The following is an 11375-nucleotide window of genomic DNA, read 5'->3' on the forward strand; positions in this document are numbered from 1 at the left end:
TTCCACCAAAGTGCACGTGATAGAAGAACAGACAATAAATGAGTTTCTCTGGACAGTCTTGGACTTTCGGTAGTAAGAGTAGTAACTCAGAGCACTACAAGCAAGATATTTGTTTGAAATCTTATGTTTTGTCTTAAAATTTGAGGCAGATATATTCTATGTGATATAAAAATTTTTTAAATAAAAATATATGGTTTTCCCATTCTTATAGTAATATAAAAGCCTTCAGAAACACGTGTATTTAGGGGCCCCCAGTTTGAGAAATACGGCTTTAGGCTCAGCTAGTTGATTTTGTTTAGCCAGCAAAGTTTCATAGGGTGCCAGCAATTCCTAGGGTGACCATACATCTGGTTTCCCAGGATAGTCCCACTTTCATACCAGTTGTCCTTATGTAATGGTTAGTGGCACCCCTTTTGCCACCTCAAAAGTATCTGTTTTGGAATTGTATGATTACCCTGCTTATATCCTTTCCTTTCATTATGAGTTTAAAAGGGAAATCTCAACATTATACACAATTTGGAAAATACAATAGAGATGCTGTCATAATCACAGCCCTCTCATCCCACCTCATTTAATCTTTTCCATATCTGTATTTTACATGGTTGTGATTATAGTACCTGTCACCTTAGCTCAGTTAAATCAAGAGCCATGTTTTGTTTTTGTCACATTTATATATGCCTTGAAATGTAACATACTTGCGTTGACTATAATACATAATAACCACAATTATGAAAATCTTTTTTTAACCTCTTTTCCCCTATGCAGCAGGAACTCCAGAAGATAAAATGAGGTTGTTTCTTATCTATTATATAAGCACACAGCAAGCACCTTCTGAGGTATGTCCTTTATTCAGTTATTGGGAGGAAGGGCAATGCTTATTTGTAGACTACTACAATTCAGATTTTAAAAATAGAAGTAAAAGTCACTGCAGCTAAATATCTACTTTATTCCTTTAAAAGAAAAATGGCCAGGCATGGTGACTCACACCTGTAATCCCAACACTTTGGGAGGCCGAGGCAGGCAGATCACTTTGAGCTCAGGAGTTTGAGACCAGTCTGGGCAACATGGCAAAATCCCGTCTCTATTAAAAATACAAAAATTAGCCAAGTGTGGTGGCATGCACCTGTAATCCCAGCTACTGGGGAGGCTAAGGCAGGAGAATAGCTTGAACCTGGGAGGCAGAGGTTGCAGTGAGCCGAGATCACGCCACTGCACTCCAGCCTGGGTGAGAGCAATAATCCATCTCAAATAAAAGAAAAGAAAAGAAATAAAAACAATTTGTTAAGGCTGCTTCTATGTACTGCTGTATTTTATAGCAACTTTTATTGTTACCAGGGGAAACTACCCGTGAAACATCTACTTTTAAGTTGTTGGAATGTGAACTGAATTTAAGTGGCCAAAATTCTTATTTTTGGAAAATAACTATTCTAAACTAAGTTAATCAGATTTGCTGTGCTTTTTGAAAGGTTAACCTTATTTTAAGATTGTTTTAAAACTAATGTCCAATATAGAAAATATAGTCTATTCTGTAAAAGAAAGTGGTGATTTTGGTATCAGACTTCTTACTGGGTTAGAGACTGTTGACTCTAATGTTAACTGTATAGTTTTACTGGATGAGCAAGAAGCATAAGAACCTCAAGATGACATTTAGAATGTGGTTGTTCTAAACTCCATTCCTTTGCCAGCAGCAATTTTTTTTTTAGTATCTGGTAAATTGATAGGGTTTCTGTTGGTCAAAAATCTTTGGCATATTAAAATAGCAAAACTAAACCTGCTATTTGCTCTCAGCCATTCTACTTTACCTTGGGAACACAAAGCTTCACTTCTAATTTTTTAAGAAAGTATGGTTTTCTTTTTATAAGTATCTCTTTCAGGCCAAAGTGGGAAGATTACCTGAGGTCAGGGGTTTGAGACCAGCCTGGCCAACATGGTGAAACCCCATCTCTACCAAAAATACAAAAATTAGCTGGATGTGGTGGCGCATACCTGTAATCTCAGCTACTCAGGAGGCTGAGGCAGGAGAATGCCTTGAACCTGGAAGGCAGAGGTTGCAGTGAGCCAAGATTGCGCCACTGCACTCTAGCCTGGACAATAAGAGTGGAACTCTATCTCAAAAAAAAAAAGTATCTCTCTCATCAACAGAGTTTTACCTATATATCTCAGGGGATTCTGATAGCTTAATTACAATATTTTTCTTAAGAATATATGATTCTAAAACTTAATTCAGTATTCCCTTAATTTAACCACATTATTTTTATTTACTTTGCTAAGGATTATGTCTTTTCATAAATGTAAGTGATCATTAAGATAGGCTCCTTTAAATTACACAAATTCAGCCAGACTTATCAGGAAATGAGTAAGGAAGAGTTGGAAAAAAAATTTTTTTTTAAAGTGCAGGACACCTGTTGTCCAGTTAATGAATCTGGACCCCTAGAATGAAAATGAGATGAGAAACCCAAATCTGCAGCTCCCCTGAGTTGGTGTCATTCCCCTTGTGTTTCTGGTTTAGAAATATTCTGGTTTAGAAATAAACCAAATCATTTAGTGCGTGTCCCAAAGAAAAGCAGTCTATCCCAGCAGTAAAGGAAAAAAATAACATTGTTGGACTTACTGAGAAATTTTAAAATACTGTACTTTTATAGGTGATTTGGGAACCTCTTAAAGGTAATTTTCATTATATGCGATTTTCTTGTCTTGGGTGGTCACATGGGTACTCATTTAAGACGTGACTCCACTCTACTTGGGTGCCAAGAATTTAAACTCATGCCTTTGGTCTTACTTTTAATTAATCAAATAACATCTTTCATGAAAGTAAAATTTTTTGTCATATAGTTCTTTTCTTATTTCAGGCTGATTTGGAGCAATATAAAAAAGCTTTAACTGATGCAGGATGCAACCTTAATCCTTTACAATATATCAAACAGTGGAAGTAAGTTTTATTTTCTTCTTTAATTCCTGTCATTTAAAGGAGTAAAATTGAGGCTTCATTCCCAAGAAAATGGGAATGCTAATAAGAAAACTGAACAATGCCTTGATGGTTTTATATATCCAGTGGCATAAATATTGCCTTATCTGGCCCACCCTGTTTACAGCTTAAAATTATGTAAAACAGTTATGCCTTTCTTTCCTGGGCAAGCTTTATAGTTTCTTTACTGATAAGGTGAGAAAGTCAAAGACTGAAATGTCTGGAGTCAAATGTCTCCAGGGCATTAAGAGGAAATTTTAATTTGACTAGCAATCCAAGAAAGGCAAATTAACATAATGCAAACATTTAGAAAATACCATGCCAAGGATACAGGAAAATTCATGTGTGCATTTTATACTCTGCTATTAGGAATATAAATTGTCAAAAATTTTCTGGATGGTATAAAGAGTTCTTTAAAAATAACTCTGACCACTAGTAATTGAAGCTAAGATTTTAGATACAATTGTAATAATGAAATTTTTAAAAGCAATCTGAATGTCTAGCAGTAGTATTAGTAAGTGAATTGTGGCATTTCTGTAAGATAAATACAATCGAGTCATTAAAAATCAGAAGACTTACTTAGTGACATTGGGAAGTGCTCATGTTATATTGTAAAGTCAAAAAAAAATTATAACACTCTTTATTGATTTGTTTGATAAATATTTCCTAATAGCGAGCATGATAAACAAGGCCCCAACTGTCAGTGAATTTACATTTGTGTTGAGGAAACAATTAACAAATAAGCAAATAAATGAACAGAATAATGTTAAAACTGTGTTAAATGACATAGGAAATAAAACTTAAGTGATAAGATTTTAACCTGCTGGGGGTGATAGCTAAATTTGCTTAGCAGATCAGGGAAAGCATCTAGTAGGTAGTCACATTTGAGCCAAAACTTAAATGACATTTTTTACAGTATGATCCCTGTTTATCCATTCTTTCATCCATATGTATGTGTTCATATAAGCATATACATACATGTAATTACAGAGTTGAAATGGCATACAACTAAATGTTAATAGTAGATAATTCCAAGTAGTAGAATTTTTTTTCCTTTTGGGTGCTTTTCTTTATTTTCCAAATTTTCTACAAAAAGTATTGCCTTCAAAATAGTTTTTAAAATAATTTTTTAAGATGAAAGGATTAAATATGCTTTCTGATCACAATTATATAAAAAAAATAAGCATAGCAAGAGAATTATACCAAATTGTTAACAGTAGTTATCTCTTGAGTGGTGAGATTACGAGTGTTTTTATTATCTATACTTTTGAAACTTACTTTTGTCTGTGTTCTTGTAATAAGAAAAAAACACACAACAAACCTTTGTTTAAAAGGAAAACTGAAAACTGTCTTTCTCAATTTTTATAATACAGGTTGAGTCCCCCTTATCCAAAATGCTTGCAACCAGAAGTGTTTTGGATTTTGGATTTTTTCAGATTTTGGAATATTTGCATATATATAAAATGAGATATTTGGGGATGGGACCCAAGTCTAAACAAAAAAAATCGATTATTGTCTCATATACATAGCCTAAAGGTAATTTTATCAATATTCTTAAGTTGTGCATTTGAACTGCAACCTGACATGAGGTCAGATGTGGAATTTTCTACTTGTGGCATCGTGTCTGCAGTACAAGTAAACATTAGTGTATATTCTTTCATTCTTTATACATATGACAGATTTTTTTTCTAGAGACGAGGTATTGCTCTGCCACCCAGGCTGGAGTGCAGTGATACAATCATAGCTCACTGTAACCTCACACTCCTGGGCTCATGATCCTTCCATTTCAGCCTCCTTAGTAGCTAGGACTACAGGTGTGCACCACTGCACCCAGCCAGATATTTTTTAAAACTGGGAAATCATTTTTAGAGATACAGTTTTGTATTCTAGTTCTTAATAGCTTTCGTCATGCCAGTTCATGGAAGTATTTACTGTTTGCCTAATATTAAACCATATAAATGTACTGTTATTTAACCCTTCTTTGTTGTTCAGATATTGTTTCTAGTGGAAAACTATTTTTGTTGTTGTTGTTAATGCAGAAATTCTAATCCACTGCTGATTCACATCCTCCTTTCTGAACTGAAATTTTTGTTTGAGATTTCTCTGTTGTTGGCAGATTTTGTCAAGATTGAAACTGAGTATTTTTAGCATTTCTACTACCACATCTTAGTGATTTACATTTTTTTCCCTTATAAAATTTTCTTTAGGTACTCTTTTTTTCCCAGTTACAAAGCATTTAAAATAAGAATCATTATGAAAGAATATTGATTGGCATAAAATGTTTATGGTGTGCTACTAAAATGTGTTATAAAACAGTATATACAATATGATGCTAACTTTGGTTTTTAAATCATATATGTTAAATAGGCATGTGTCCTAAGATTAGAAGACTACACCAACATCTTAACAGGGGTTACCTCAGAGTGGCAGGATTCTTCTGGGAGCATTTTATATTTTCTGGATTCTCTACAATGAAAATACTCTCAGAATAAAAATATTTCTAAAGCACATCTAAATGCCATCTTTCTGCCCATCCTTCATCGTATTGTTTAGTTACAGAGATTCTGGACATTTAGAAAGAGTTGAAAATAATATATGCAATTAAGTATAAAAGTCTGGTGTAGAATATAACTAAAGGGAAAAATCATTGAGTGGTAGAGTTAGAAGTGTTAACAAAGAAAGTGGTTTTGAACTTAGCCTTAAAAGGAAATATACAGTTTCTATTGAATAAGGTAGTGAATGTATACTCCTAAAGGACAGCATGAGCAAAGGCATGTACCTGGAAACAAGGGAGCATAGAATGTAGGAAACAGTAAAAAGACTAAATTATTATATGATTGTTCTTTTAAGCTATCAAGTCTCTGTATCAGTTCTTTTTATTTAAATGATCACATAGAAATGAAGAAAAACACGAAGTTTGGAAAACTAATGCATTTGGGCCATGATGGCAACACTGCATTCCAGCCTGGGTGACAGAGTGAGATCTTGTCTCAAAAAATAATAATTCAGTGTTTTAGTACTAATAGTAGTACAGTTATATTAGTTTAAAAATTCTCTTTTCAGAAAATGTCTGCATCATAGAAGTTAGTCAATAGATATTTTAATGCCATGACACCCAGAGTTAGCTCTAATAATTAGCTTTTAAGTACAACTTCCTTCTTTTATAGGGCTTTTACCAAGATGGCCTCAGCTCCTGCCAGCTATGGCAGCACTACCACTAAACCAATGGGGTAAGTATTTTTAATAATTCTGTTGCATCTTTGTACTCAAAACCTTAGACTTTCATGCCTTAAAAACACAATGTCTGACACTTTGAATGTGGAAAATGTCACCATACCTTTGGTGACATTTAGATGGCTGAAGTTCTCCTTTTTCTTTTCTATTTTTTTAAATTATTTTTCATTGGCATGTAATAATTGTTCATATTTATGAGGTACAGTGTGCTAATACATACCATGTGTAATTATCCAATCAGGTTAATTAGTATATCACCTCAAACATCATTTTTTAGTGTTGGGCACATTCAAATTCTCACTTTAAAATGTAAGTTAATGTCTTTTACATGGTATAAGCTGAAACTTAGATGACATTTTTTACAGTATCATCCCTATATGTCCATTTATCCATCTGTGTGTATCTGTGTGGATGAGTATACACATACATACATTTAATTGCATAGCTGAAATGATACACACCTAAATGTTAATAGTGGGTAATTCTAAGGGGTATAGTTTTTTTCTTTTGGGTACTTTTCTTTATTTTCCAAATTTTCTACAACAAATATTGTCTTCTAAATGGTTTTTATTCATATACTTGTTTGTTATTATAACATATTTTTCATTTTCAGAAAACATTTGAAGGTTAAAACTATTTTAATATCAATGTTGATAACTAATATAGACTTGCAGCTAGGCCTAGCTTCAGGATAGATTCAAGCAGTGCTGAATGATAGGAAGTCCTCAGGGCTAGGTATGACATCTTACTCCAGAGACCCCAGTGGAGTATGTGTGATTTTCAGAGAAACTGAACAGGGTAATTCTGACTACTCTTTTTGGTACCATACAGTTTCCAATTCCTACCTTACTTCTTAGAGCTAAAACAAAAGCAGGAAGCCAGAGGAGAACAGGTTTATCCTAGCCCCACACTGAGTAACTGGTTTTAATGAAACAATTTCCAAAAACAAAAGCACTCAGCCTTGTAAGTACTTGACAAAAGGAATCCAGCTGGCCTGGATTTTCAGGCCAGTTCAGACAGTGCTGCTCAGGTTAGCACACCCCCTCAGAGTTGCCTGGTGACAGGAATCACCCAGGGCCATTCATTCCAACAAGGATTACTTTCTCTTGCTTCTGTGAATGAAAAGATTTCCATCCTGTCCATCTCTTCATTTCAGAGTGGAGTAAGGCAAGACGAGGAAAAGGAAAAGATTTTTGGAAAATTACTTCCATGTATTTAATAAAATAGAGTTTTCAGTTTCATCCCTTAAAAATCTTATTGAACATTAAAGCCTATTAGATTTCTTATGATTTTGCAGTTGGGATTTTGATAAATATGTTGTAAGAAACTCTTGGGTGATCTGAAAGCTGTCCCTAGCCTTCTGAGATTTTAATGCAGGATTACTATTCTGTCTCACAAAACATCTTTTAATTCCATGTGAGAGACCGTTTGAACCACAGATATAAACCCAGTATGGCAAGCCACTTACTGGTGCTTTGTTGTTGTTTAAAATGTAGACAACATTCTTCAGAGTTGAGGCAAAATTCAGTAAGTCTGTTCTGTTTCACATTTTTATATGATAGATTTTATGTATAGGGAGGAGAGACAATATACAATGTAGGATTGGATCCACCTGCTGATATAAAAGAATACAGTAATGTTTGACTTACTCATAGTACTTACTGGCATATATATTTTCAATATGTTCTTGTGGTTTGAACTCCTAAAGCAAGTTGTCCAAGTTACTAGCTTTAAATTGTTTTTCTTTTTTTAGCATTGGACAATCAGGAAGGCAAGGAATTCTCTTCAAATTATAACTTGCAAAAAAAACTATAGCTAAGACTAGGAAATTAATATGTATATTTTGAGGGCAGCTCTTTATTTTTATATTTTTTAATAATTGACTAATCAGAGCATTTTAATTACTATTTTATTGTTAAATAAAATTGCAGCAGTGACACCCATGGCAGCAGAAATTCTCAAGACCTTTCTGTTTAGTGAAAACAAAGGTGGTAGGTACAGCAAGCATCATCAGCATGTGGTGTGTAATCAGGTAAATATTTATCTGTGACCGATTGGAGAGGCACTTTGTACTTAGAATGGTCCTTCTCTTTTGCCCCCACCTAGTCTCTTATCACGAGTCATGAATACAGGATCACAGTTTGTGATGGAAGGAGTGAAGAACCTGGTTTTGAAACAGCAAGTAAGTACACTTGTTAGAAAACATACTGGTAACTTTTAAACATAAATGTTGACAGGCTAACTGCTCAGGTAAAGCAACTTCTGGATTTATTCAGGTAATAAATAGGAATCATAAAATCAAGGAGTTCTTTTTAAGTTCTGGGGTACATGTGCAGGATGTGCAGGTGTGTTACATAGGTAAACGTGTGGCATGGTGGTTTGCTGCACAGATCAACCCATCACCTAGGTATTAAGCCCAGCATCCATTAGCTCTCTTCCCTGTTGCTCTTCCCCTACCCTTGACAGGCCCCGGTGTGTGTTGTTCCTCTCCCTGTGTCCATGTGTTCTCATTGTTGAGCTCCCATGCGGTATTTGGTTTTCTGTTCCAAGGAGTTCTTTATTAGTGTATTTAAGACTCTGAGGTATTTTTGCATGTGTAGCTCAGAGCTCTGTAATTTTATACCTTTTAAAAAATTTTGGATTTGGATTTGGACTTCACTTACATTTTGATTTGTCTTTACCATCAGGTTGTTGAAAGTGCGTTAATTGAAAGAATGAACCTAACCTATTTAGAATAGTGAACTGCTACATAATGAGTATCGTTTATTTTAACATATAATCAGAATATTAATAAGCTAATGAACTTAACATCTAAAGTCCTATGTAAATTGGACTAAACAAAGTATTTTAAATAGAATTTATATTTGGGGATAATAAAATTGTACCTCGATTTCACATTTTCTTTCTTTTAGTCCTTCGTTTTGTATATAGGACACTTTTAAATGACTTTTTTGTTTTTGTGATTTTTCTATTGTAATATATAGATATTCTGCTTCAGTCATTAATTCATTTGGTGTCTTTTCAAAAGATTTGTTTTTTACTTTTAATTTTGGAAATTTTCAAATATGCATTATCAAATTCTGAATCCTTCAATTAAGTAAGTATCCATTCTTGTTTCATCTATCCCATTTGTGTTTTTTATTTACTTTTACTGGAATATTTTAAGGCAAAACTGAGATAATGTTTTACACAGAAACTCAGTTTGCAATGAGAAGGGTTTTAAAGGCCAAATCAAAAGAATCAGTTATTCAGATCTGAATATTGTTTATTTACCTGTATTCAGAAAACAAAACCTTTTCTTTCCTCCACACGTTTCTTTCTTATAATGTTTACTTGTGGTATTTTACATACATAATCTTTATTTGTGGTTTAATAAGTTATTTTTTTCTTTTTCTTTTTTTATGAGACAAGGTCTTGCTCTCTTGCCCAGGCTGGAGTGCAGTGGTGCTAGCTGGGACTACAGGCACGCACCACCACACCTGGCTAACCTTTGTATATTTTGTAGAGATGGGGTTTCGCTATGTCACCCAGGCAGGTCTTGAACTCCTGGGGCTCAAGTGATCCTCACACCTCAGCCTCTCAAGTGCTGGGATTACAGGTACAAGCCACTGTGTCTGGCCTCATTATCCCTTTTAGAAATTATTGTCAGTCCCTCTCATTCTACCTCCTGGTAAGGAGCTACTACCAAATACTTAATCTACTTTTTCTTAATCGTTCACAGTACTGCCTAGAATCAGCTTATCTTCACCCTCTTAGACTGTATGTGAAAAGGCACAATAGGAAGTTTGGGCACATTAGAGACAACTGTGCTATACTTTATGGCTTAGCCTGGGCCCGTTCTTATTTATCGTCAACTGTGGACAAAATGATTTTGTTTTATGAGACAAAGGGGGACCTCCAACTTCTATGGTAATGTCTGCCTTTTGCTGGATAGACTGGCTATTACATAACCATGTGTAGTTTATTTTTAAGGAGACTTACATATTTTTCTTCACATGTCACTGTTAGAAGTAAATCCCAATAGTAAGATTTCCCTAAACAAAGTATTTCTTATAACATATAACTCATAGTATTTAGAAGTTACAGACTTTAAGCTTTAGAATAATCATGGTTTTTGAACTTATTACCTTAGAGTCACATGGTATATATCCCCTATGATACCTGTAAAAGACATCTAAATTGGTCAATTCTTAAATATTTTATTGTGCTAACACAAAAGTTTATTTGGAGTGCATAAAATATAAAAACAGCCGGGCGCGGTGGCTCAAGCCTGTAATCCCAGCACTTTGGGAGGCCGAGACGGGCGGATCACGAGGTCAGGAGATCGAGACCATCCTGGCTAATATGGTGAAACCCCGTCTCTACTAAAAATACAAAAAAATAGCCGGGCGAGGTGGTGGGCGCCTGTAGTCCCAGCTACTCAGGAGGCTGAGGCAGGAGAATGGCGTAAACCCGGGAGGCGGAGCTTGCAGTGAGCTGAGATCCGGCCACTGCACTCCAGCCTGGGCGACAGAGCGAGACTCCGTCTCAAAAAAAAAATAAAATAAAAAATAAAATAAAATAAAATATAAAAACAATTCTTTGTGATCTTATATCTCTGTTTTTTTTTTTAATATTGCAAATAACATAGCGCTTTGACATAGGCAGTTTCTCACTTGCAAAAGTAAAATTTGAAATGATCAGTGGTCACCCCATCTCTGTATTTTTGCCACCACTACCAGAAGAGCTATGCCATTAAAAAAAAAAAAGTTCAGAATTAGAGGAAATAGGTATTGACAGGGGGTAGGAATGGTTCTTTTTATATTATCTTCAAGTAAAAATAATAGTCATACAATATAGTCTTTTTTTGTTGCTCTTTAAAAAGAGAAAAAATAGATGGCGCTGAAAGACAAATACTTAGGCTTATCTAAGCTTTAAATGTTAGTTTTTTTCTGGGTACATCGTCATCTCTGGTTACTTCTGCCCACATGACAAATTGCTAAGATTGAAATCTAGAATCAAGAGTGTAGACATTTCTAATTGTTCTTAATAAATATTACCAAATTATCCTCGAGTAAGGAGTCTCTAGAAAGATGTAAACTCAGAGAAGTCCATGTTAAAGCTCTATTACCCTTATATTCTAAAATTTAGAGGTACTGTGGTGGGAGGTCTTGGGCAGTTTGGGAACTGAGAGGTA

General features: G+C 34.6%; 1 protein-coding gene across 4 annotated transcripts in view; it reads left to right on the forward strand.

Moving 5' to 3' along the window:
• Positions 1–11375, forward strand: part of SCFD1 (sec1 family domain containing 1) — a 104263-nt gene that overhangs the window by 69790 nt on the left and 23098 nt on the right. For 3 of the 4 annotated variants that reach the window (XM_005561013.4, XM_005561015.4, XM_065548685.2), the window contains 4 exons: positions 766–836; positions 2850–2929; positions 6133–6195; positions 8306–8381. In XM_005561013.4, coding sequence (XP_005561070.1) covers positions 766–836; positions 2850–2929; positions 6133–6195; positions 8306–8381 — 290 coding nt within the window. The remainder of the gene's footprint in view (positions 1–765; positions 837–2849; positions 2930–6132; positions 6196–8305; positions 8382–11375) is intronic. The other variant, XR_012415697.1, reaches the window with a different exon arrangement.

The sequence above is a fragment of the Macaca fascicularis genome, chromosome 7 (assembly GCF_037993035.2).
Source record: "Macaca fascicularis isolate 582-1 chromosome 7, T2T-MFA8v1.1".
In the NCBI taxonomy this organism is placed as follows: domain Eukaryota; kingdom Metazoa; phylum Chordata; class Mammalia; order Primates; family Cercopithecidae; genus Macaca; species Macaca fascicularis.